The 23630-nt window shown below is 40.7% G+C and overlaps 1 protein-coding gene and 1 non-coding gene across 2 annotated transcripts in view; both read left to right on the forward strand.

Annotated features, from left to right (window-relative positions):
* Nucleotides 1-23630, forward strand: part of GFM1 (G elongation factor mitochondrial 1) — a 49953-nt gene that overhangs the window by 8473 nt on the left and 17850 nt on the right. Inside the window, exons 6-13 of the mRNA XM_061168216.1 lie at nucleotides 1444-1594; nucleotides 11058-11212; nucleotides 11760-11844; nucleotides 16626-16763; nucleotides 18188-18289; nucleotides 19687-19743; nucleotides 22295-22432; nucleotides 23518-23600. Coding sequence (XP_061024199.1) covers nucleotides 1444-1594; nucleotides 11058-11212; nucleotides 11760-11844; nucleotides 16626-16763; nucleotides 18188-18289; nucleotides 19687-19743; nucleotides 22295-22432; nucleotides 23518-23600 — 909 coding nt within the window. The remainder of the gene's footprint in view (nucleotides 1-1443; nucleotides 1595-11057; nucleotides 11213-11759; nucleotides 11845-16625; nucleotides 16764-18187; nucleotides 18290-19686; nucleotides 19744-22294; nucleotides 22433-23517; nucleotides 23601-23630) is intronic.
* Nucleotides 7153-7259, forward strand: LOC133074354 (U6 spliceosomal RNA). Its single transcript, XR_009697188.1, has one exon. It is a non-coding gene; the product is annotated as a U6 spliceosomal RNA (small nuclear RNA).

Genomic DNA, 23630 nt, shown 5'->3' on the forward strand with positions numbered 1-23630 from the left:
GGACCTTGCCAGGAAGGAAGAAATTAGATTCTGAAGGCTGTGAAAAGGCATTCTTTAGGATAATCAGAATTATTTTCTGACTATTTGTGATTTGCTTCTCCCTCCCCTACCCCCTTTTTTTTCAGGAATTTTTTTCTGAAAAGCTTGTTAGTGTTTGACATTAGATTGCGTTTTTAAAGAAATACTTTTAAAGTGTTCAGACTGATGTTTGTAAATATCAAGTGTGTCCATTTCTCTCTTGTGTGTATTTATTTGTGACTTTTAGCTATCTGGCCCCTAAAGGAATGGAGAACGGAGGTCAAGTTTGAACAGTCTGTCATAATTAGTAAACTTTTTTTTTTTTAACTACAAAATGGAGTATTCTGTATTAAAAAAAAATGTGTAATTGGATTTGTTATTCATGACCCAGAATAGTCAAGTCTAATCTTGCTTGTCAAAGACTGTGATATTCTGATTAATTTGGTTAATAGAATTTTCCAGTACAGTTGACCCTTGAACAGTGTGGAGATTAGAGGTGTTGATTCCTCATCCCGTCAAAAGTTCAAGTATAACTGTTGACTCCCCCCAAAACTTACCTACTAATAACCTACTGTTGACTGGACGCTATCAAAAATGAAAAGATAACATGAAAAGACATTCATATTTATTTACAGGTACAACAGTTCATGCATTGATAAGAAAGAAGCAGCAATGCATTGCCTTATGGTAGCCTAGCGTAATTGGTGGAAAGCAGTAGCCTAGCCTAGTCATTATGAAATTGTTTATGGCATATGACATTATAATCATTTCCTAATACAGTATTGGAAATGTTGTGACTTAAAAAAATTACGTGTGATGGTATGCAGTTTCTGTAATTTTGTGAGAGAGGCATACTGTATGGATGTAATTCTTTGAAAGCAAAGTTATAAAACAGTAATAAAACTAACACATTTTAAATTTCATATTAAATACCACTTACTTATTCCTACATAATGATAGGCTGTCCACTTCAATACAAGTCTTGCACACAATGTAATACATGTATTTTTGCATGTTTATTGAAAAACATCTTTGTATAAGTGGACCTGCACAGTTCAAACTTGAATTGTTCATGGATCAGCTGTACTCACGGGCTTTGGGGTCAGTTTGGCTTTGAATTGTGTGTGGCTTGTACATTTACTGGTAGTATAGCCTTGAGTGATTTGCTTTGCCTGTTTGAAAGTATTTTGTCCACTATTCTGTCTGAATTTTATAGATACATATTTTTCTTATTTGTGATTTTAATGCAAAAATATCAGAGCTCTTATCTCAAAAAACGTTTTGACCATTAGTTTATCTTCTTCATTGATAACTTATATGTTTAATTGAATATTCTTTTTTCAAATTAATTTTTATTGAAGTAAAGTTAATTACAATTTAATTGAATATTCTTAAAGTACCAAAGTAAAACATTTCTTCTCTTAGTCAGATTGTTCGATATGGGGAAATTCCAGCAGAATTCAGGGCGGCAGCAGCAGACCACCGGCAGGAGCTGATTGAATGTGTTGCTAATTCAGATGAGCAACTTGGAGAGATGTTTCTGGAAGAAAAAACTCCCTCAATCTCAGATTTAAAGGCAGGTGCTCTCAAAATATGTCTTATATTAACAAGAAAAAGAAGGTTTTTTTTGTTTTGTTTTGTTTTTTTGTAGGGAAGGGACATGATGCTTTTATGTAGGGGCTTTATTAATGAAATCCAAGCAAGTTGTTTAACTTAATTGGTTCCTTCAAAAAAAAGTGTGATATGGCATATTACTCTTTTTTTAAGGTAGTGAGTTATATAAAATGGGAAACAAATCAGTTTGTTCTAGGAAAAAAGATGTTTAAACAGCCAGCCTCTTGGACCTGTCTTTATCAAAAAGAAAAAAGATAAACTCTAAATGTATGCTGTTGACTATTTGGAAGGCCATAGATTCCTTTGCTTAATTGTCCACCTCCTTTAAATGAAGTGATCACCTGCCTAGGACTGGTATTCAGTTTTTAAACAGGCAGTTCTCCAGTGGTGTTGCTCAGTCGCCCAGTCAGGTCCGACTCTTTGCAACCCCGTGGACTGCAGCACAGCAGGCCTCCCTGTCCCTCACCATCTCCCAGAGCTTACCCGAGTTCATATTCAGTGCGTCTGTGATGCATCCAGCCCTCTCATCCTCTGACGCCCTCTTCTCCTGCCCTCAATCTTTCCCAGTATCAGGGACTTTTCCAATGGGTTGTCTGTTTGCATCAGGTGACCAAAATACTGGAGCTTCAGCTTCAGCATCAGTCATTCCAGTGAATTTTCAGGGTCGATCTCCCTTCACGTTGACTGATGTGATCTCCTTGCTGTCCAGGGGACTTTCATAAGTCTTCTCTAGCCCCACAGTTTGAAGGCATCAATTTTTTGGCATTCTGTGTTCTTTACCATCCAGCTCTCAGAACCATGTGTGACCACTGGGAAGACCATAGACTTAACTATACAGACCTTTGTCGGCAGAGTAATGTCTCTGCTTTCAACACGTGGTCTAGGTTTGTCATCGCTTTCCTGCCAAGAAGCGATTGTCTTATGATTTCCTGGCTGCAGTCACTGTGTGCGGTGATTCTGGAGCCCAAGAAGAGGAAAGCTGTCACTACTTCTACCTTCTCCCCCTCTGTTTGCCCTGCAGTATGGGGCCAGATGCCATTATCTTAGTTTTTTTTTTTTTTATTTAGTCTTAGGCCAGCTCTTTCACTCTCCTCCTTCACCCTCATCAAGAGGTCCTTTATTTCCTCTTCACTTTCTGCGATTGGAATGGTATCATCCCCATATTTGAGGTTGTTGATGTTTCTCCCACCTATCTTGATTCCAGCTTGTAAGTCATCCAGCCCAGCATTTCTCATGATATGCCCAGTGTGTTGGTTAAACAAATGGTGATGGCCCTGTCATACTCCTTTCTCCATCTTGAACCCATCAGTTGCTCCATACAGGGTTCTAACTGTTACTTCTTGACCCACATACAGGTTTCTTGGGAGACAGATAAGATGGTCTGGTATTCCCATCTCTTTAAGAGCTTTCCACAGTTTGTCGTGATCACACGGTCAAAGGTTTTAACATAGTCGATGAAACAGAGATAGATGTTTTTCTGAAATTTCCTTGCTTTCTCTGTAATCTAGTGAATCTTGGCAATTTGATCTCTAGTTCCTCTTCCTTTTCTGAACCCAGCTTGGACATCTGGAACTTCTTCGTTCGCATAATGCTGAAGCCTAACATGCACGATTTTAAGCATGACCTTACTAGCATGGGAGATGAGTGCAATTGTCCAATGGTTAGCACATTCTTTGGTACTACCCTTCTTGGGAATTGGGATGAGGGTTGACCTTTTCCAGTTCTGTGGCTACTACAGGGTCTTCTGGATTTGCTGCCATAAAAACCTTGATGGTGTCATCCTTTCAGTTCAGTTCAGTCGCTCAGTCGTGTCTGACTCTTTGCAACCCCATGAATCACAGCAGGCCAGGCCTCCCTGCCCATCACCAACTCCCGGAGTTTACTCAAACTCATGCCCATCGAGTCAGTGATGCCATCCAGTCATCTCATCCTCTGCTGTCCCCTTCTCCTCCTGTGCCCAATCCCTCCCAGCATCAGGGTCTTTTCAGATGAGTCAGCTCTTCGCATCAGGTTGCCAAAGTATTGGAGTTTCAGCTTCAGCATCAGTCCTTCCAATGAACACTCAGACTGATCTCCTTTAGGATGGACTGGTTGGATCTCCTTGCAGTCCAAAGGACTCTCAAGAGTCTTCTCCAACACCACAGTTCAAAAGCATCAATTTTTCGGCACTCAGCTTTCTTCACAGTCCAATTCTCACATCCATACATGACCACTGGAAAAACCATAGCCGTGACTAGACGGACCTTTGTTGGCAAGGTAATGTCTCTGCTTTTTTAATATTCCATCTAGGTTGGTCATAACTTTCCTTCCAAGGAGTAAGCGTCTTTTAATTTCATGGCTGCAGTCACCATCTGCAGTGATTTTGGAGCCCAAAAAATAAAGTCTGACACTGTTTCTACTGTTTCCCCATCTATTTCCCATGAGGTGATGGGACCAGATGCCATGATTTTAATTTTCTGAATGTTGAGCTTTAAGCCAACTTTTTCACTCTCCTCTTTCACTTTCATCAAGAGGCTTTTCAGTTCCTCTTCACTCTCTGCCATAAGGGTGGTGTCATCTGCATATCTGAGGTTATTGATATTTCTCCCAGCAATCTTGATTCCAGCTTGTGCTTCTTCCAGCCCAGCGTTTCTCATGATGTACTCTGCATATAAGTTAAATGAGCAGGGTGACAATATGCAGCCCTGATACACTCCTTTTCCTATTTGGAACCAGTCTGTTGTTCCATGTCCAGTTCTAACTGTTGCTTCCTGACCTGCATACAGGTTTCTCAAGAGGAAGGTCAGGTGGTCTGTTATTCCCATCTCTTTCAGAATTTTCCACAGTTTATTGTGATCCACACAGTCGAAGGCTTTGGCGTAGTCAATAAAGCAGAAATAGATGTTTTTCTGGAACTCTCTGGCTTTTTCAATGATCCAGCGGATATTGGCAATTTGATCTCTGGTTCCTCTGCCTTTTCTAAAACCAGCTTGGTGTCATCCTTTAGGGATTTGAATAGTTCTGCTGGAATTTCATCGCATTCACTAGCTTTATTAACAGCAGGGCTTCTTAAAGCCCACTTGACTTCACACTCCAGAATGTCTGGTTCTGGGTGACTAACTGTACCATTGTAATGATGTGGTTCATTAAGATCTTCTTTATATAGTTCTTCTGTGTATTCTTTTCGTCTCTTCTTGATCTTCAGCATCTACTAGGTCTCTACCATTTTTATCCTTTATTGTGCCCATCTTTGGGCAGAATGCTCCCTGGATGTTTCCACTTTTTCTGAAGAGATCTCTAGCCTTTCCCCATTTGTTGTTTCCTCTATTATTAAGCATGGTTCATTGAAGAAGGCCTTTTCGCCTCTTCTAGCTATTTTTTGGAACTCTGCGTTTAATTGGATGTACCTTTCCCGCATTCCCTTGCTTTTCACTTTTCTTTGTTCTTCCACTATTTGTAAGGCCTCCTCAGACAACCACTTTGCTTTCTTGCTTTTCTTTTTCTTTGGGATTGTTCTGTTTGCCACTTCCTGTACAGTATCGTGGACCTCTGTCAGTAGTTCTTTAGGCATGCTGTTAATTAGGTCTAGTCGCGTGAACCTATTTGTTACCTCTATTGCGAATTCGTACGGCATTTGATTTAAGTCATACCTGGCTGGCCTGTTGTTATTCCTGGTTTTCTTTAGTTTAAGCCTGAATTTTTCTATGAGACACTGATGATCTGAGCCACAGTTAGCTCCAGGTCTTGTTTTTGCCGACTGTATACAGCGTCTCCATCTTCAGTTATAAAGAATGTAATCAGTCTGATTTTGGTATTGACTAATTGGTGATGTCCATGTGTAAAGTCATCTCTTGTGTTGTTGAAAAAGGGTATTTGCTATAACTAGTGCATTCTCTTGGCAGAATTCAGTTAACCTTTGCCCTGCTTCATTTTGTTCTCCAAGGCCAAACTTGCCTGTTACTCCAGGTATATTTTGACTTCCTGCTTTTGCATTCCAATCCCCGATGGTGAATAGAACATCTCTTTTAGTTCTAGAAGGTCTTCTAGGTCTTCGTAGAATTGATCAGCTTTAGCTTCTTCTGCGTTGGTAATAGGGGCATAGACTTGGATTACTGTGATGTTGAATGGCTTGCCTTGGAAATGAATTGAGATCATTCTGTCTTTTTGGGGGCTGTAGCCAAGTACTGTATTTCTACTCTTTTGTTGCTTATGAAGACTACTCCGCTTCTTCTATGGGATTCTTGCCCACAGTAGATACAATGGTCATCTGAATTAAATTTGCCCATTCCCGTCCATGTTAGTTCTCTGATTCCTAAGATGTCAGTGTTTGTTCTTACTATCTTCTGCTTGGCCATGTCCAATTTTCCTTGCTTCATGGACCTGACACTCCACATTCCTTTGCAGCGTGGGGTTTTACTTTCATCACCAGACACATCCGCAGCTGAGAGTCATCTTTGCTTTGGCCCAGCTGCTGCACTCATTCTGAGGCTATTGGTAATTCTCCTCTACTCTTCCCCAGTAGTATCTTGGACACCTTCAGACCTGGGGTACTCATCTTCGGTGTCATATCTTTTTGGCCTTTTATACAGTTCATGCAATTCTCACAGCAAGTATACTGGGGTGGTTCGCCATTCCCTCCTCCAGGGGATCACAGTTTGTCAGAACTCTCTGCTATGACCCGTTCATCTTGGGTGGCCCTACATGGCATGTCTCCTAGCTTCCTTGAGTTATACAAGCCCCTTTGCCACCAAGGTAGTGAGCCATGAAGGGGATACTTAAACATTCAACCTCTTGGACATATCCTTATTAAAAAGAAAAAAGATAAACTAGAAATGGACGCTGTTGACTATTTGGAAGGCCATATAGATTTCTTTACTTGATTGTTCAGCTTTAAAATGAAGAGAAAATCACCTGCCTAAGACTGGTATTCAGTTTTTAAATAGACAGTTCTCCATAAAAGAGAACAAATGGGTCAATAAGCACATGAAAAGATGCTCAACATCACTAGTCATTAGGGAAAGCAAATCAAAACCACAGTGAGATACCACTTTATTAATCAGGACGACTGTTACCTAAAAAGCAAAATAACAAGTGTTGGTGAGGATGTAGAGAAATTGAAATCCTTGTGCATTGCTGGTGGGAATGTAAAATGATGCTTCTTCTGTGGAAAACAGTACGGTGATTTCTCAAAAAAAAAACTAAACCCAGAACTACCACGTTGTTGTTGTTCTGTTGCTAAGTTGTGACTGGTTCTTTGCGACCCAATGGACGGCAGCATGCCTGGCTCCTATGTCCCCCACTGTCTCCCAGAGTTTGCTCAGATTCACATCCAAGAACTAACATACGGTCCAGCAATTCCATTTCTATATATGCAAGAGAATTGAAAGCAGGGATCAGATATTTGCACACCAGTGTTGACAGCAGCATAATTCACAGTAGCTCAAAGTTGGAAACAACTCAGTGCCAATCAGTGGATGAATAGACAGGTAAAATTGGCGTGTTCATACAATGGGATATTATTCAACTTTAAAAAAGGAATCAGTGCTCGGTTCGGCAGCACATATACTAAAATTGGAACGATACAGAGAAGATTAGCATGGCCCCTGCACAAGGATGACACGCAAATTCGTGAAGCGTTCCATATTTAAAAAAAAACAAAAAGAATCAGATTCTAATACATGCTACAATATGGGTGAGTCTTAAGGATATGTTAAGTGGAATAAGCCAGACATAAAAGGACAAATATTGTATGATCACACTTTTGTGGGATAGCCAGAAGAGTCAAGTTCCTAGTAGGACAGTGGTTACCAGGGGCTGGGGGAGGAAAGAATGGGAAGTTTAATGGATCCAGAGTTTCAGTTTGGGGTGATGAAAAGTTTTGGAGATAGTGGTGACAGCAATATGAATGTACTTAATGCTACTGAACTGTACAGTTAACAATGCTTAAAATAGTCAATTTTGTGATGTTTACATTATCATAATAAAAAAAGACTGACACTTATTTTGCTAAACCACTTGGTACACTTAGCAGAGATCAGATAAATAAACACTGTGTGTAATATAGTGTACTCAAGGAGTTTATAGATCAGGTGCACAAGGAAAGAACCCTACTGAAGCTGAGATGCTTACTAACGGATCTGAGCTTGAGTTCTGTACCATTCACAAAGGCCTTACCACCCCAGCTCTCTAATGACTAAGGAACTCCGTATAGGAAAGTATAGGTCTGGGCCTTCAATAAAGTCAAGCAGTGTATCCTAAGAACCACCAGAGAGAGGTCTTGATCTATTAGAAGGAATGTGTCAGGAGCCCCCGAGAGCACTCCAGATGCTGATTCACTGGGAGTCAGGACTCAGCAGGTAATCACACTCATGGCTATGATGCGTTACAGTGAGAGTACAAAGCAGAATCAGCAAAGGGAAAAGGCGTGTGAGGTCACGTCCAGAAGAAACCAGGTGGAAGCTTCCAGGCGCTCTCTCAAACGGAGTCTTGCCCTGCATGTCCTCGAGCAGCAAGTTGTGACTGTACCTGTGAAATGTCTACAGGGGAAGGTCATTGGAGACTCAGTGCCCTGGGTTTCACTGGAGGCTGGTCACATAAGGCTCCCCTGGTCGGTTAGATGGTAAAGAACTAAACTGCAATGCAGGAGAGCTGGGATCCGTCCCTGGGTTGGGAAGATCCCCCTGGAGAAGGGAATGGCTACCCACTCCAGCAGTTTTATCTGGAGAATTCCATGGACAGAGGAGCCTGGCCAGCCATGATCCATGGGGTCACAGAGTCGGGATGACCGTGCGACATACTCACTCACATAAGCACACCCTGCCTAGCACGTACCGATTTCCAGACTCCCAGAAGGAAAGCAGGTATTTAGCATACATCCCATTGTTTTTGCAGCAGTATAGGCACAGTGGACCAGTCTCACCAGTTCTGGAATGCTGGGAATCACCTGATATCCAGATTCCCAGAAGCTAGCCGGGGGCCAGCCTTGCAAGGGGGCTTTCAGGGAGAGCACTTTCAGTCCTGCTGCGTTTGCTGTTTTCTTCCAGGATGCAGTGTGCTTTATTTCTGTGTTGTCATTGGGTGTATTAGGGACAGTGGAAAGGCAACAGTTTTCAAATGTGAATGTGATTCTTACAAAAAAGTAAGGGAAATTTAGGGTAAGAACATAGCTTTTGTTAGACTGGTATAGGTTTAGCTTTAATTTCACCTTTTTTCTATTTATCAACCACATTCATGTGTTTCTCTATTCAATGGAAGTAAAGAAAGCGTGGTAAGATTCATATGTTCCTACTTTTGCATATAAGGAAGGGTTGGAAAGTCAAAAATATGACCTTGTGGCCTAAGGTAGCTCAGTGGTTAGTGACCAAGCCGTTTCTGGTTCCTAGAAAAAGCAAGTTTTTAAGAGAGTTTCAAACAGTGATTGTTTTCTTCACACGTTTGTTTTCTTCTTTTTATACTCGTTTTATTGTGCTCAGTTGTTATCCTAGTTTTCATTGTGATGTTTAGAAATTGTGGTTATAAATGTTTTGCTTTAAGGTTTGTGGAATATCTAGGTTTCTGTTTTTCCTGAGGACTGAGAAATAACTATGTTGCTCCGTATTCTGCTGCACCAACAACTGTGGTGGGTTGTGGCCACAGCACAGACTGCTCTTGGCCTCTTCTGGCCGCCAGAGCTAAAGTTCCACTGCCCCCTCTGAGGCCTGTAGCCAGTAGCCCCTGAGGAGCAAGGCTGGGACGCATGGATGGTGCTTGCATGAGAGGTTGGTGCAAGACCAAGAGGTTGTTATTTACAGCCGGTTACTGTCAGGACCCTTAATTTATGAGCACCTTGCACTGGTTTGGCTTCCCGTGTATATGTCCTTTAAAAAAAGAAAGCAAGCTGGTTAATTGTTTTTTTAATAGATGATACTTTCATATGGTTTAAACATTCAGAAACTATGTAAAGGCACACAGTAAGAAGTCTCTCACCCGGCTCTCATCTGCCCAGTGCTCTGCGCTGTGCTTAGTCGCATAGTCGTGTCCAACTCTTTGTGACCCCATGGACCCTACCAGGCTCCCCTGTCCATGGGGTTCTCCAGGCAAGAGTACTGGAGTGGGTTGCCATGCCCTCCTCCAGGGAGTCTTCCCAATCTACCCAGTTCTCCCGCATTGCAGGCAGATTCTTTTCTGTCTGAGTCACTCTGGGCCCCATTCCTAAACCAGGCTGCCAGTTAATAGTTTCTCGTGTTTCTTTACATAGATTTTTGTTTTGTTTTGTTTTGTTTGCATATGTATTGCTTTTTCCTCTAGTTTGCACAGTTGTTAACATACCATTTACACTGTCTTATGTGTAAACGCTGGGCTGGAAGAAGCACAAGCTGGAATCAAGATTGCCAGGAGAAATATCAATAACCTTAGATATACAGATGACACCACCCTTATGGCAGCAAGTGAAGAGGAACTAAAGAGCCTTTTGATGAAAGTGAAAGAGGAGAGTGAAAAAGTTGGCTTAAAGCTCAACATTCAGAAAACTAAGATCATGGCATCTGGTCCCATCACTTCATGGGAAATAGATGGGGAAACAGTAGAAGCAGTGTCAGACTTTATTTTTTTGCGCTCCAAAATCACTGCAGATGGTGATTGCAGCCATGAAATTAAAAGACGCTTACTCCTTGGAAGGAAAGTTATGACCAACCTAGATAGCATATTAAAAAGCAGAGACATTACTTTGCCAACAAAGGTCCGGCTAGTCAAGCTGTGGTTTTTCCAGTGGTCATGTATGGATGTGAGAATTGGACTGTGAAGAAAGCTGAGCAGTGAAGAATTGATGCTTTTGAACTGTGATGTTGGAGAAGACTCTTGAGTGTTCCTTGGACTGCAAGGAGATCCAGCCAGTCCATCCTGAAGGAGATCAGTCCTGGGTGTTCATTGGAAGGACTGATGCTGAAGCTGAAACTCCAGTACTTTGGCCACCTGATGCGAAGAGTTGACTCACTGGAAAAGACCCTGATGCTGGGAGGAATTGGGGGCAGGAGGAGAAGGGGATGGCAGAGGATGAGATGGCTGGATGGCATCACCGACTTCATGGACATGAGTTTGAGTAAACTCTGGGAGTTGGTGATGGACAGAGAGGCCTGGCCTGCTGTGATTCATGGGGTTGCAAAGAGTCAGACACGACTGAGCAACTGAACTGAACTGATGTGTATTTATAGTTTTTTCTCCAAATTGAAAGTTAGTGATATTCTGAGGGTTGAAAGCAGTTACAGTGTTGAAAAGTTAAATAGCCTTTTTCTTTCAATTTTTTTTTGGGGGGGGGGCAGTATTTTGACCTTAAGTTGTAGAGAACCCCATTCCAGTCTCTACTAAAGCCAGTACTCCAAAGAGTATCAATTTATTTCATTCATTTGTTGCCTTGTAGTTGATCTGAAACACAAAGTGTAACTTTAAGATGAACTAATTTTTTTTTGTAGCTTGCCATTCGCAGAGCCACGATAAACAGGTCATTTACTCCCGTCTTTCTGGGAAGCGCCTTGAAAAACAAAGGAGTTCAGCCTCTTTTAGACGCTGTTTTAGAATACCTCCCGAATCCATCTGAAGTCCAGAATTACGCCATTCTCAATCAGGAGTAAGTCTCAGAAATTGATTCTTAGTCTGTGCACAAGAATTGAACATCTGTGCACTGGAAAAGAATTTAAGAATGGTTTTTGAAGTTATGTTGCATTTGTGGGTTTTTTCCAATAATTTATAAAAATCAATCTTTATTTCTGTTTGGGTAACAATTTTGGCATAAAGAAAATTATTATGCATATCACATTCTGTTTGTAAGTTAGAATATGGTTTGTTTCATTATGAAGATTTACATCATTAGAAAATTTTCTCATGTGGAACCAATTTTTTTTTTAATAATTTTTAAGAAACAATCTTTTAAGCTTTATTTTTTTTTTCTGCGAGACTCGTTTTGTGATTTTTATTCTATTCTGGTCCTGTCATAGTGCAGTATTGGCCAGAAGTTATTCTTTTTGATCCCATTCAGTGAAATTTCGCTTAATAATAAGCTCAGAAATGTTTAGTGCAAGTATGCTTTTTCTCAGGTAATATTCTGATGAAACAAATTGATAGAAAAGAAATATCAAATATTGCATCTCACAAATGTGTATGTCTTTTATTTTAAGTGACTCCCAAGAGAAAACCAAAATCTTAATGAACCCCCAAAGAGACAGTTCCCATCCGTTTGTTGGCCTGGCTTTTAAACTGGAGGTAAGTTGCTTTCTAATGTATTTAACTGATGTATATAGAATTTTTCTTTCAGGCTTTTATTCCTATTACAAAGTGACTCTTAGGAAAGATTTAGTTACAGATTTCTCCACTGTAAAGTTACTTTGTCCCCCACCCTGTTCCATACTGACTCTAGAAGGAGGTTTCTATGCACAGCCCACACTTAAGGGGTGAATTACGGTCTTCCTCCATGAGGGGGCAGAGTGTCTGTGAGTTACGTGGGATTCTTCTGTAAGGGAGAGTTGTCCTTTCTCCCCCATATTTGTTTGTTCAGTCGTTTGTTTTTATCATCTGGACTTATATCTCTTTCATACTTTGAGCTAAAACCCAGTAGTATGTTACTTATTTTATTGCCAGACTGACCAGTGTTCGCTGTTGGTGCCCTTTCAGGTGGCTTTTGTGTCCCTTAGACATGCCCCAGTATTTTGCTTCTTTGAGCACTTCCTTACCTTCCAGGCTTATGTTGTATATTCCCTGCCCCGGCCTGAGAATCGGCTGTCTGTCTGAGAGCACTGGTTCCTTTTAATTGTGAGTGGTGTTAGGAACCGAGATTTGGGGACTGGGTGTGCTTTTTGTTGTGGTGGTGTTGCTTCTGTGTATAATATTTTAAGGAGGAAAAAGGTAGATAGGTCGGAAGTGTTCAAGGGTGGTTATTTCTGGGATGGAATTATATTGGGGGTGGTGCTTTTTCCTAGTTTTTATTTTTAAGTTTTTACAGTATGATTTTTATTCTAAATCCAGAAAAAGTAATTGTAAGTTAAGAAGTAGAAATAACACTGCAGTGACAGTGTTCATTTATTAGTTATTTTTGGCTGCGCTGGGTCTCTGTTGGCTGGGTGCGAGCTTTCTCTAGATACGGTGGGCAGGGACTACTCTCTGTTGCAGGGCCCGGGCTTCTCATTGCAGTGGCTTCTCTTGTTGGAGAGCATGGGCTCTAGGCACACCGTCAGTAGTCGCAGCGCACGGGCTTAGTTGCTCCACGGCATGTGGAATCTTCCTCGACTAGGGATGAAACCCATGTCCCTGCATTGGCAGGCCGATTCCCATCCGCTGTGCCACCAGGGAAGTCCTAGGAATATTTTTCTTAGGATCCCCAGAATGTGATTCTTGAGTAAAATACATAAAATATTTTAAATATTTAACGGTATATATTGCCAGATTGCTTTCATATTTTTAGTTTCAGGTCAACAGGGAAGAGACTCAGCTGTACATAGTCAGATATACATTCTCCCCCAAACTCCCCTCCCATCCAGGCTGCCACATAACATAGAGCAGAGTCCCTGTGTTATGCAGTAGGTCTTTATTGGCTATCCATTTTGGACGGTCACTTATTACTTAAAGTTCCATGTAGTCAGGAGTTTTCTGGTGTTCTCCGGTTTTGGGCTTAAGTCTCCTGCCTCTGGATTTCAGTTTTATTCTTCCTGTAGTCTCAGGACTTCTCCAACTACACAGCACTGATAATAAAACTTCTAGGTTAATGGCGAAAAGATTCTCCCCCGTTAGGGACACCCAGAGAGGTTCACAGAGTTACATGAAGAAGAGGAGAGGGAGGAGGGAGATAGAGATGAGCAGGAGGAGAAAAGGGGGACTCAAGAGGAGAGAGACAGATCTACGCAGCTGTCTGTTCCCAGAGTGTTCTCCGTAGCCCAGTCACCTACAAAGATTCACAGAATTGGATTGGGAAGAGAAGGGGAAAGGAGGAAATAGAGGTGTTCTGAGGTAGAAAACAGAGACTCAAGATTGGGAGAGAGTAATCAACACACTCCTGAATAAAAATGGGAACTGAATATTGGATTCTTAAATGTCCACAATTTATATCATATACTGAAAAACAAAGATTAAAAGTCTAGAGTAGAGGTTAGACTCTTAAAAATACTATATTAAAAACAAAAACCAAAACACACACAAAAAATTTAGAAATATATATGAAGTTCGGTTTAAAAATAGGGCTTCTCTTTTTTTTTTTTTGTAAGGTTATAGTGTATTGAAAATGAAAATTAAGGAGTAGTAGAGGAGTACTGGAGGACTTTAAAAGAAATAAGAGAAAAAGGGAAATAGAAAATAGAAGAGAAAAAGGAGGAAAAAAGAATTTTCCCTAATTAAAAAGTCGTAAAAATCTATGAAAATGAAAGTTAAGGAGTAATGGGGGAGTAATAGGGAATTTTAAAGGAAAATAAAAGAGAAAAAATAAAAAAGAAAAAAAAATTTTTTTTTCCTTATTTAAAAAAAAAGTGAAAATATATCTAGGAATTTCTCTGGAGCTGTTGCGGTCAGTGTGGGTTCGGCTCAGTTTCAGATAGCTCCTCGTTCCAGCTTACACTTCTCGATATCTACAGGCCCCTTCCGGTGTAGTCGGTGTTTTCTACGGGGATTTTAATCTGTTGCACCAGTCCCTTCTGAAGCGGTTCCCTTTGTTTATTTGGCTTCTGTTTGCCGGTCTCTTCAGAGCCTCATTTCCGCCCTGACACAGGCGGGCGGAGGTGGACTCTTATTCAGGTAGCTAGTTCCGTCGCTCCGCGGGGAGGGGCTGGGGCTGCCGGGAGGGGCCGACGCTGCTTTCTCCGTCTGCGCTGCTCAGGCTCCCGGCTGCTCTATATGGAGCGCGCCCCGCGCTGCGCGCAGCTCCAGCCCTCGGGTGTTCCACAAAAGCGCGGAACAAAAGGCTGCGTCCGCCCTTGTGCCTTCCCGTCAGGGCGGTCCAGGCAGCCAGGGGCTTGACGGGCGCACTCTCCCCGGGTGCGGCGCGCCCCCTCCCTTGCATGGTCCCAATCTCGGTCCCCGCCCGCGCCGGTCGGGTGCCTGCGCCCTGTGTCTCGCCGCGACCTTCCCCTCCCCCCTGCCTCCTGCCTCCGGCGGGGCTGGGCCGGTCCGCAGTCTGCGAGCCCCTCTCCGGACTCTCTCGGTACCCCCGTTCCGCGAACGGCCGGCAGCGTGCTCCGGCCGGTTAATTTTCTCTCTCTTCCCTGCTCTCCCACAGTTCAAGTTGGCAACTCACAGAAGCTCCCTCCGGTTGTCCTCAGCGCACTCAGGCCCGGACCCTACCCCAAGCAATGCCACCCGCTCCTCTCCGTGCTGCCCCCACTTGCTGGTGGCGGATGCGGGTGTCTTGGGTACTTTTCTGCTGAGAGTTGCTTTTAGGCACGTAATCTGTGGGTTTTATTTATTGTTTCCCTCCCAGTCAGGTTGCCCTCCTAGATTGAAACATTTCCCCCAGGCCCGCCAGTGCGAGGGTTTCCCGGTGTCTGGAAACGTCCTCTAAAGACTCCCTTCCCGGGGCGGATCTCCGTCCTTAGCTCTTTTGTCTCACTTTTTATCTTTTATATTTTGTCCTACCTCCTTTCGAAGACAATGGGCTGCTTTTCTGGGCGCCTGATGACCTCAGCTAGCGATCAGAAGTTGTTTTGTGAAGTTTGCTCTGCGTTCAGATATTCTTTTGATGAATTTGTAGGAGAGAAAGTGGTCTCCCCGTCCTACTCCTCCGCCATCTTGGCTCCTCCTGGTTATCCATTTTAAATGTAGCAGTGTGTACATGTCCATCCCAAACTCCTTAACCATCCCTCCCCCCAATCCTTTTCCCCGTATCTTGCCTTAATTCTTAATAATAGAAAACATTTTTCCATATATTCATTATGCAATTCTATGTCCTCTTTTGTAATTCCCTCTTTATGTTTTTGTCTTTCCTTTTTTAAAATTAGAATCAAAGTGTTTTACTTATTTGTATGAACCTTTCTCTAATAAAATTTTTAAAAAAACAATTATTTTAAAATTTACATAGTCAAACACATCAATCTTTGTCTTTTGTTATTTTGTCAGTCTTCCTCTTTGATTATATTCTATAAATACTTCCTTTTGTCTCTTCTGCTTTCTTGTGGGTTCTTTTGTTTTTTTCATTGTTAACCCAGTTGGACTTTGTTTTGCTGAATGCTGTTAGGATCTTAGAAGGCTGTTTGGATTCCTCTGCCTCCAAATGGAAGACCAATTGTACAGTTACCAGTTTTTGAACAGTGTTAAATTTTTTCATTGATTGTGATGTCTCCTTTTTCATCTATTGACTAATGAATTAAACATTTTAGATATTTATTTTATAAAGGCTATTACTTCAGTATTTTGAAGTATTTAATATGTTCTTATATCAGTTATTTTCTATTTTTAGCTTTTCTTTTAAATATTAAAAATCACTAATAATATATTTTAAAAGTCCTCTTTGGAATTTTATTGCTATTGTGTTAAACCTAAATATTAATATGGGAAGAACTGGCAACTTTTACATATTTACCTAACATTTAGTGTTAATATTCAGGAGGAAATGATACTGATTATTCATTTTATATTCAGTTACTTTACAGAATTCATATTTGTATAGTTTTCCAGGTGATTATCAGTTTTTCTAACATGTATAGTCTTTCATTTCTAATGATATTTTTGTTGTCTCTCTAATATCATTTTACCTTATTTTTATATCTTACTGTATTAAACTGAACTTATGAAATAACTGCCTTATAATTTAAAAACTTTTTCTAGTAACTTTTTTCAGAGGAAACAGAAGTAGTATCTTGGGTTTTGATATCAGAAAGAACAAGAAGCATTTAACCTGATTCAAAACTGGCATCAAAGTAGTCTATGACAATAAGCTGAAACATATATAAGTTGTACTACTAAAACTGAGAGCAAGTATTTGAAGGTGATTATGAAATTTTCCTCTTATTTTTGATGCCTGTGTTTCTTTTTCACTCTTTCTGCCCTTACCCCATCTTGACTTCTAGGCAGGTCGATTTGGACAGTTAACTTACGTCCGCAGTTATCAAGGAGAGCTGAAGAAAGGTGATAACGTCTACAATACAAGGACGAGAAAGAAAGTGCGGGTGCAGCGGCTGGTTCGCATGCATGCCGACATGATGGAGGTGAGTACCCGGGCTCGTTGAACAACCAGAAATTTCTCTCATGCAGTTGAAACAGGTCTACTTTTTTGTTATCCTGAGCACCACAAGAAAATCACTTCTAGTTGAATGTATTTTCCTAGCTTCTTCCTTTTTAGTTAGGTGGGCTACATTTCTCATGTAGCACTTTGGTGTGGGCTAAATTAGCACATACTAGGAACACGTTTTATACCACCATTTGTGAGTTAGCTGTCTGACCTCATTGGCCAGGGTTAGGAAGAAGGGACAGCACTTTCCTCGAGAGCTAGCCTTGGAAAGAGTATAATAGGTTTTTAGTTCAGTGGAACTGTGGTTCTCAAAAGTAAATGAGAATAATAAATTTACACATAACTTCCCATATTGCCCAGTGGATTTACTTCCTGAAATATGGAAATAGAATCAACCCCTAGAAGGGCTTTATTGGTGCTAGAATTCATCTAAAGATTTAAAACCTCTGAAGGAGGCCTAGTCTGGGAGATAAACTTTGGCTTATGATTTGACTTCTTGAATTGGCTCTGAACCTGTTCTGGCCTTCTGTGGTCCGCAGGGTGAAGCGTTGGCAGGAAGACCAAGTACAGGAGGTTGTCCCCTCCTTGCACCCTTCCCCAGTTCAGCTCAGTTATTCCTAGAGAAATTTATTAGTCTAAGCAAAATCTTAGGGTGGACATTTTTGGCGTCCATAACTGTTGTATCTCCTGGAAAATGAATAGACAGTCTTTCAAAATTAGACATCATTGTTTTTTGAAATAGGCAGCAGGGGGCAGGCTAGAGGGATTAGTGATTGTCATAGCTGTTTCATGGGCCAGAAGGATCCCTATAGCTGTGTAACTATTAAAGCAAGACACGCACACTTGCTCATTCACAGCCACAGCTGTTATGAATAAACAGTGAATATAAAAGGACAAAGACTAGGAAGTTTAGAGGCCCCAGTTCTTTATTCTTAGATTTCCTGTGTTTTTTTAACTGCTTACATCTCCTGCCTTTGTTTTCAAAACTTCCTTTGCAAGCCTTCCTTGTATGCCTTGGTCATAGACATTTCCTTGTTAGACAATGGCAGCACATATAGCACTACATACTTTTTAATTCTATAGGAATTCCTTTAGAACCATGAGGCTCTGTGTTCTGTTGGTACTGCAGATCCCCCAAGTAAAGATGCCACGTTCTGCGTTTCCATTTACAGTAGAATCTTGCCAGTTGACATGTGGTTTAAATAAGAGCCTGTTGAAGTGTATCTTGCCATGGGTGATTGTTGGTATTGCGTTGATTCCATCTAATTCTTTCTTTGTGGAATTCATGGTGAGACTCTGGCATGTTTGTTTGTGTACAGTGTGTTTATCGTGCAGTTACTTTTTAGTGATTATGTGCAGATTTGAATTACTTGCAAATATCATTTTGTATTCTTTCTTTAGGATGTTGAGGAAGTGTTTGCTGGAGACATCTGTGCATTGTTCGGCATTGACTGTGCCAGTGGAGACACATTCACAGACAAAGATAATAGCGGCCTTTCTATGGTAAGTCATTTAACTTCAAAGCTGTTTATCACTTGCATTTCAAAAATGTATGTTCTAGTACTTCAGAAAAACAATCACAGAAGTTTTCATTGAGTGCCACAGGCATCAAGTGTAGATTGGTTGTGGCTCTTTTAATGTCAACTGAGCAAGTGTCCTGTGTTAGCTAACTTACCTGATTTTTCTTAGTAAAATCATTCCACCATCCTCCAAGGTTTAGCATGGAGGGAAAATCTCCACTAGGTAACCTGGCCTGTATGGCTGTGACTCCTCCACTCTGAGACCTGCCTCCCTATTGTGGGTACGTCCCTGATTGCGGTCACCATCATCAGGCTGGTCCCAGCCAAGTGATTCTTCCTTAGTAACTCGGCAGCTGGAGAGAGGATGCCTCCCTCAGTCTCCTAGAGAACCGTAAGAGCAGGCCCCTAGAGAACCGTAAGAGCAGTCTCCTAGAGAACCGTTAAGAGCAGTCTCCTAGAGAACCGTGAGAGCAGTCTCCTAGAGAACCATGAGAGCAGACTGTGACATTTAGGCTGGACTCCGGGGAGTTGCACGACAGACCAGAACCGTGCTCTGCAGGCAGGATGCAGCTAGCAGAGTATGCTCAGGGCACTTCCTGCCTTTCTGTCCCCTTCACTCCTGCCCCCTTCTTGCCCCCACAGGAGGGCGGCTCTTCTACAGTATGACCATGTGTTCCTGAGGGTGCTTCCTCTCCTGAATTCAGTAAAGGAGGAATATGAGTACAGAGGGGATAGGCGCTTACAGTAGATTGTTTATATATAAGAACTCGTGCTCCTATATCATATGATGAATTCTTAATCTTATCATTTAGCTTTTTTGTTTAAAGTATTCTCTGATGTCTGTGGTTTTACATGTTAGGAGTTAGGACACTAAAATCAGTTTCAATAAGTGGACTTTTTAATAAGTATTATTGATGAGACTGTCTCTAAACTTGTCATGAGCAGTATGAAGGGACTGGAGGTTGTGGGAAGTGCTCGAGTGTTGAAGCAAATAGACCTTGGTCAGAGCCCTGTGCTACTGCTGGCCCTTGACCAAGTTATTCATTATTCTTGCCAACCCTTTAATTATTTTATTTGTAAAATGGGGATAATAAAACCCACACGCCTCTCATTTAACCTGACTGGTTAAATGAGATATCGTATGTATGAAGAATCTAGTCCCTTTCTCTGCTTCTCTTATCAATGATTGCAGTATAACCTTTATTTATATATTAATATATTCATCATTTAATGAAAAGTAGAGCAAGATATATTTTGTCTGCCTTAAAGATGTTGACTATAGTGTTTTCTTCTGCTTGTAAAGAACATTAAAATTAATCCATCTCTGACATATACAGTACTGTGTTTGAATTCTTGTCTGTTCTTTTAAAACTATTTTAGGAGTCAATTCATGTCCCCGATCCTGTCATTTCAATAGCAATGAAGCCGTCTAACAAGGTAGGAGTTTGATTAGCACTTAGTCAATCACAGTAGAATCTTGAGCTCCTTCTCACCTGTCTCCACAGCGCATATGGTGTCTTGTGATGACCGTAAGCGCTCTTACGGACTCTGTTTCCTTTTCTGGTATTCAAATCATCGTTTAAAATTTACCAGTCTATTACTAGTAAGTACTCCTCAGAATATTTGAAGAGGTTGATGGTTTTAACGTATTCATCAGACTGTGCTTTATAACTCTTACTGTGGTAAAGGTATATCACTGGCTCCAGAATGGTAAGTGTAAGTAACTTCCTAGATGGAGATCATAAGAGATAGAAAAGAGGAAACTGGGCCATTTGTCCTCAACTGCAGGAAAACCTCACTGTAAAGAACATTAGAATGTTGCATCAATTAAATTGCCTCATGGATTATAGTACATCTCCACATCTGTGGTAGTTATGCAGTAAAGGTCTGATTATAACATGGAAGGCCTGCAAATAAGACTGTTTCAACTCACTTTCAGATATAACAGTTTTATGATTGTATTTCATGTCATTTAGCTTTTTAGCCAAAATTGCTTGAATAGGTTCTGTATTTGCATAACTTGTCACTGAAATTAGTCCTGATCTTGAACCATAACTGTTTAGTTCTTAAGTTAGTTATATTCATAACTGTCATGTTAATGCACTATATTGAAATTAATTCTTTTATGCATTGAGTGAACATTGTATGATCTCTTGTCATCTAGGTACTATCATTATAGAACATGTTCTGATTTATTGTCTTATGGATATATTAACGGCTACTGCTTCATCTGTTTTGAGGAACTTGAGATTTTCCTTCTCAAATTACAGAAAAGAGAATGTTGAGGTGGCAAGAAACATTCAGTCACTCCATCTCAGAAATTTGAAGCAAGTCAAACCTTACATCTTACCACAGTGATAACGCCAGTTTGTTCAAGGTTCTTTGCCAAATAGGTTGCTTTTCCCTTCGGAAGACAAAGGACTAGAAGTTAAAAATATTATTCTTTATTCCTAAATTCAGAGTTTATGTAGACATTTTACTGTTGATAGTTCACAATAATGGATGGAAATCAAATGGATCAATATTCATAAAGCTTTTTGGTGTCTCAGGGTTGTCTGCTTGCTGGAGTTAGTACAAATCAAATAATGAAACCCTGCATAAAACCCTGAATCTCAGTAGTGGGGCAGCTTGTAAGTTGAGTCCCTGGCCAATGCGGGGAAAAGGGGAAAGACTTTGGAGACAGACTAATTTAAGATTCATTCCTAGTTAGCTGTGTGGCCTTGAGCAATCTTGACTTCTCTGTACCTAGCTTCCACACTTGTAAAATGGGAATAATTCTACCTTGCAGCCTTGTGGTTAGAATTTCAGATAACATAAACAAAACACATTAACACCTCTTTAACCACGTATTTGGCTGTTAACACTGGTGATTCAGGGCATGTTAATTTTCTATTGCTGCCATAAGAAATTAGCAAAAACTTAGTGGCTTAAAAACAGTACAAATGTATTATTTTACAGTTATATGGGTCACAATTCACAGTTGTTAATGGGATAAAATCAAGTATTGTATTGGCAAGATTGTGTTCCTTTCTTGGAGGCTCTGGGGGACAGTTTGGTTCCTTGCTTGCTTAGATTGTTGGCAGAATTCAGCTCCTTGTTGTGGGACTTGAGATTTCCGTGCTATTATCTGAGGGCCATTCCTAGCTTCTAGAGGCGCTCACAGCCCCCTTTCTCCTGTCTTCAGTGCCAGCAACAGTGAAGTGAGTCCCTCTCATGCTTCAGATAACTCCTGTCTGTTATTTCCCGCTTTTCATCTCTCAACTGCCCTTCTTCATTCCTTTCCATTTTTAAAGTCTCATGCAATTACACTGGACCTGTCCAGATTATTCATGATAATCTCCCCATATGAAGTCTGTAACCTTAGTCACATCCACAGAGTCCCTTTTATCAGGTAAGGTAACAGTCACAGATTTGGGGGGAATGGGGCATGTCCTTAAAGAAGAACATCATTCTGCTTACCACATAAGGAATTAACATCTAAGGAGGATAGAGGTACATCGAACTACATCCAGGTAGATTATTTGGAAATGGAGACATCTCAATGTGCATTCGCTGGTCTTAACTGATCTCTCGAACCTACAGTAGAGTCTTGGTGACCATGCTGATTTCTTTGATTTAGGATTTCTAAACTGTAACACAGTTACAGTTGATTACAGCCTCAACCAATCCTTTGGTTTAGGATTTCTAAACTGTAACACAGATTCTACTTTCTGTTTTGTGGGGAGTTTTCCGTCAGTAGGAAAGGGCAAAGAGTTAAGTCTTAGACTCTTGAATCTTGGTGTGAAAAGAAAATTCTGTAAGTTAGCTGTTCCTTGCTCTCTTGTGTGGTATGCAAGCTCATATATTAAAATAGCATTTAGAACTTAAATGGTAGATCATTTTTATTTAACTGCACATGTATTTGATTTCATCCAATCAAATTGTTTTAACAGTTTCATTGCTTATCATGCTTATTACAATGTGTAATGTTTTTTGTTTTCTTTTTAAGAATGATCTGGAAAAATTTTCAAAAGGTATTGGCAGGTTTACAAGAGAAGATCCCACATTTAAAGTCCACTTTGACCCTGAGAGCAAGGAGACAATCGTGTCTGGAATGGGAGAGTTACACCTGGAGATCTACGCTCAGGTAGTGAACAGCAAGGACGTTAAAGTCACTTCCTTTATGTCTGTGTTTTAAGAGCGTAAAAGTCAAGAATTCTCAGTCTAATGGTCATAAACTAATAGTGGTTCTTTCTTCATTTCACTCTGGTTTTTTATCGAGATGTGGTACACTGCATCTTCTACTATCTGTTACTAATTAATTACTTTTGATCTCTAAACCTTCTTATTTGTAAAACATTGCAGTCAGACCATCCATCCATAGGTAGGTCGTGGTTCTTTGGGTCAGGTGTATCCCTAAGGTCTCAGCCTTAGGGGGACAACCTCAGGGAGAAACCTGCTGAGAAAGTCAGTCCACCAGTACTCACTCTCCAAGCCATTTCTTACCTGTTTTCTTCTCAAGTCAGTACTTGACGATCAATATAATGTAGTTAAACAAATGGGTAGATGGAGACCCTACTTTCCTAGGAAAGGTCTTATGTGTATATAAATGAAATCAAAATATATATGACTTATTTTTTTAATACATCTGACCTATGATTAAAAATTCTGGCTCTGACTGTATCTTTGAAGTTGAGATAGTAGAAAATTATGACAATAGATCCATATACCTTTCCAATGAACATGTAATAAAATGGAGCAAAGGTAAAAGTTTTAGTAGATCAACTGGAGGTAAGCGTAAGTTAATCAGTCTAAATTAGAATTTGTTTATATAAAATCTGTAAAAGTTTGTAATGTATTTATCCTCATAAGGTACTTCAGTGATTTTAGGTTTGTTATTTGCTCATCATAACCGTCCCTGGTGGCTCAGATGGTAAAGCATCTGCCTGCAATGCAGGAAACCCCCAGGTTTGATCCCTGGGTTGGGAAAATTCCCTGAAGAAGGGAATGGCAACCCACTCCAGTTTTCTTGCCTGGAGAATCCCATGGACAGAGGAGCCTGGTGGGCTATAGTCCGTGGGGTCACAAAGAGTCGGACATGACTGAGTGACTAACACTTTCACTTTTAAATGAATGCTTCTAAGGTAATTAAGACTCTTAGGATTTTTCTTGTTTTAGTTTATTATTTTTTAATTTAAATATATCAAAAAAGATCTCTCTCATTCTTTTTAGCGAATGGAAAGAGAATATGGCTGTCCTTGTATCACAGGAAAGCCAAAAGTTGCTTTCAGAGAGACCATTACGGCCCCTGTTCCGTAAGTATCCACCATGATGAAACAAGCTAT

The sequence above is a fragment of the Dama dama genome, chromosome 19, assembly GCF_033118175.1.
Source record: "Dama dama isolate Ldn47 chromosome 19, ASM3311817v1, whole genome shotgun sequence".
Lineage (NCBI taxonomy): Eukaryota > Metazoa > Chordata > Mammalia > Artiodactyla > Cervidae > Dama > Dama dama.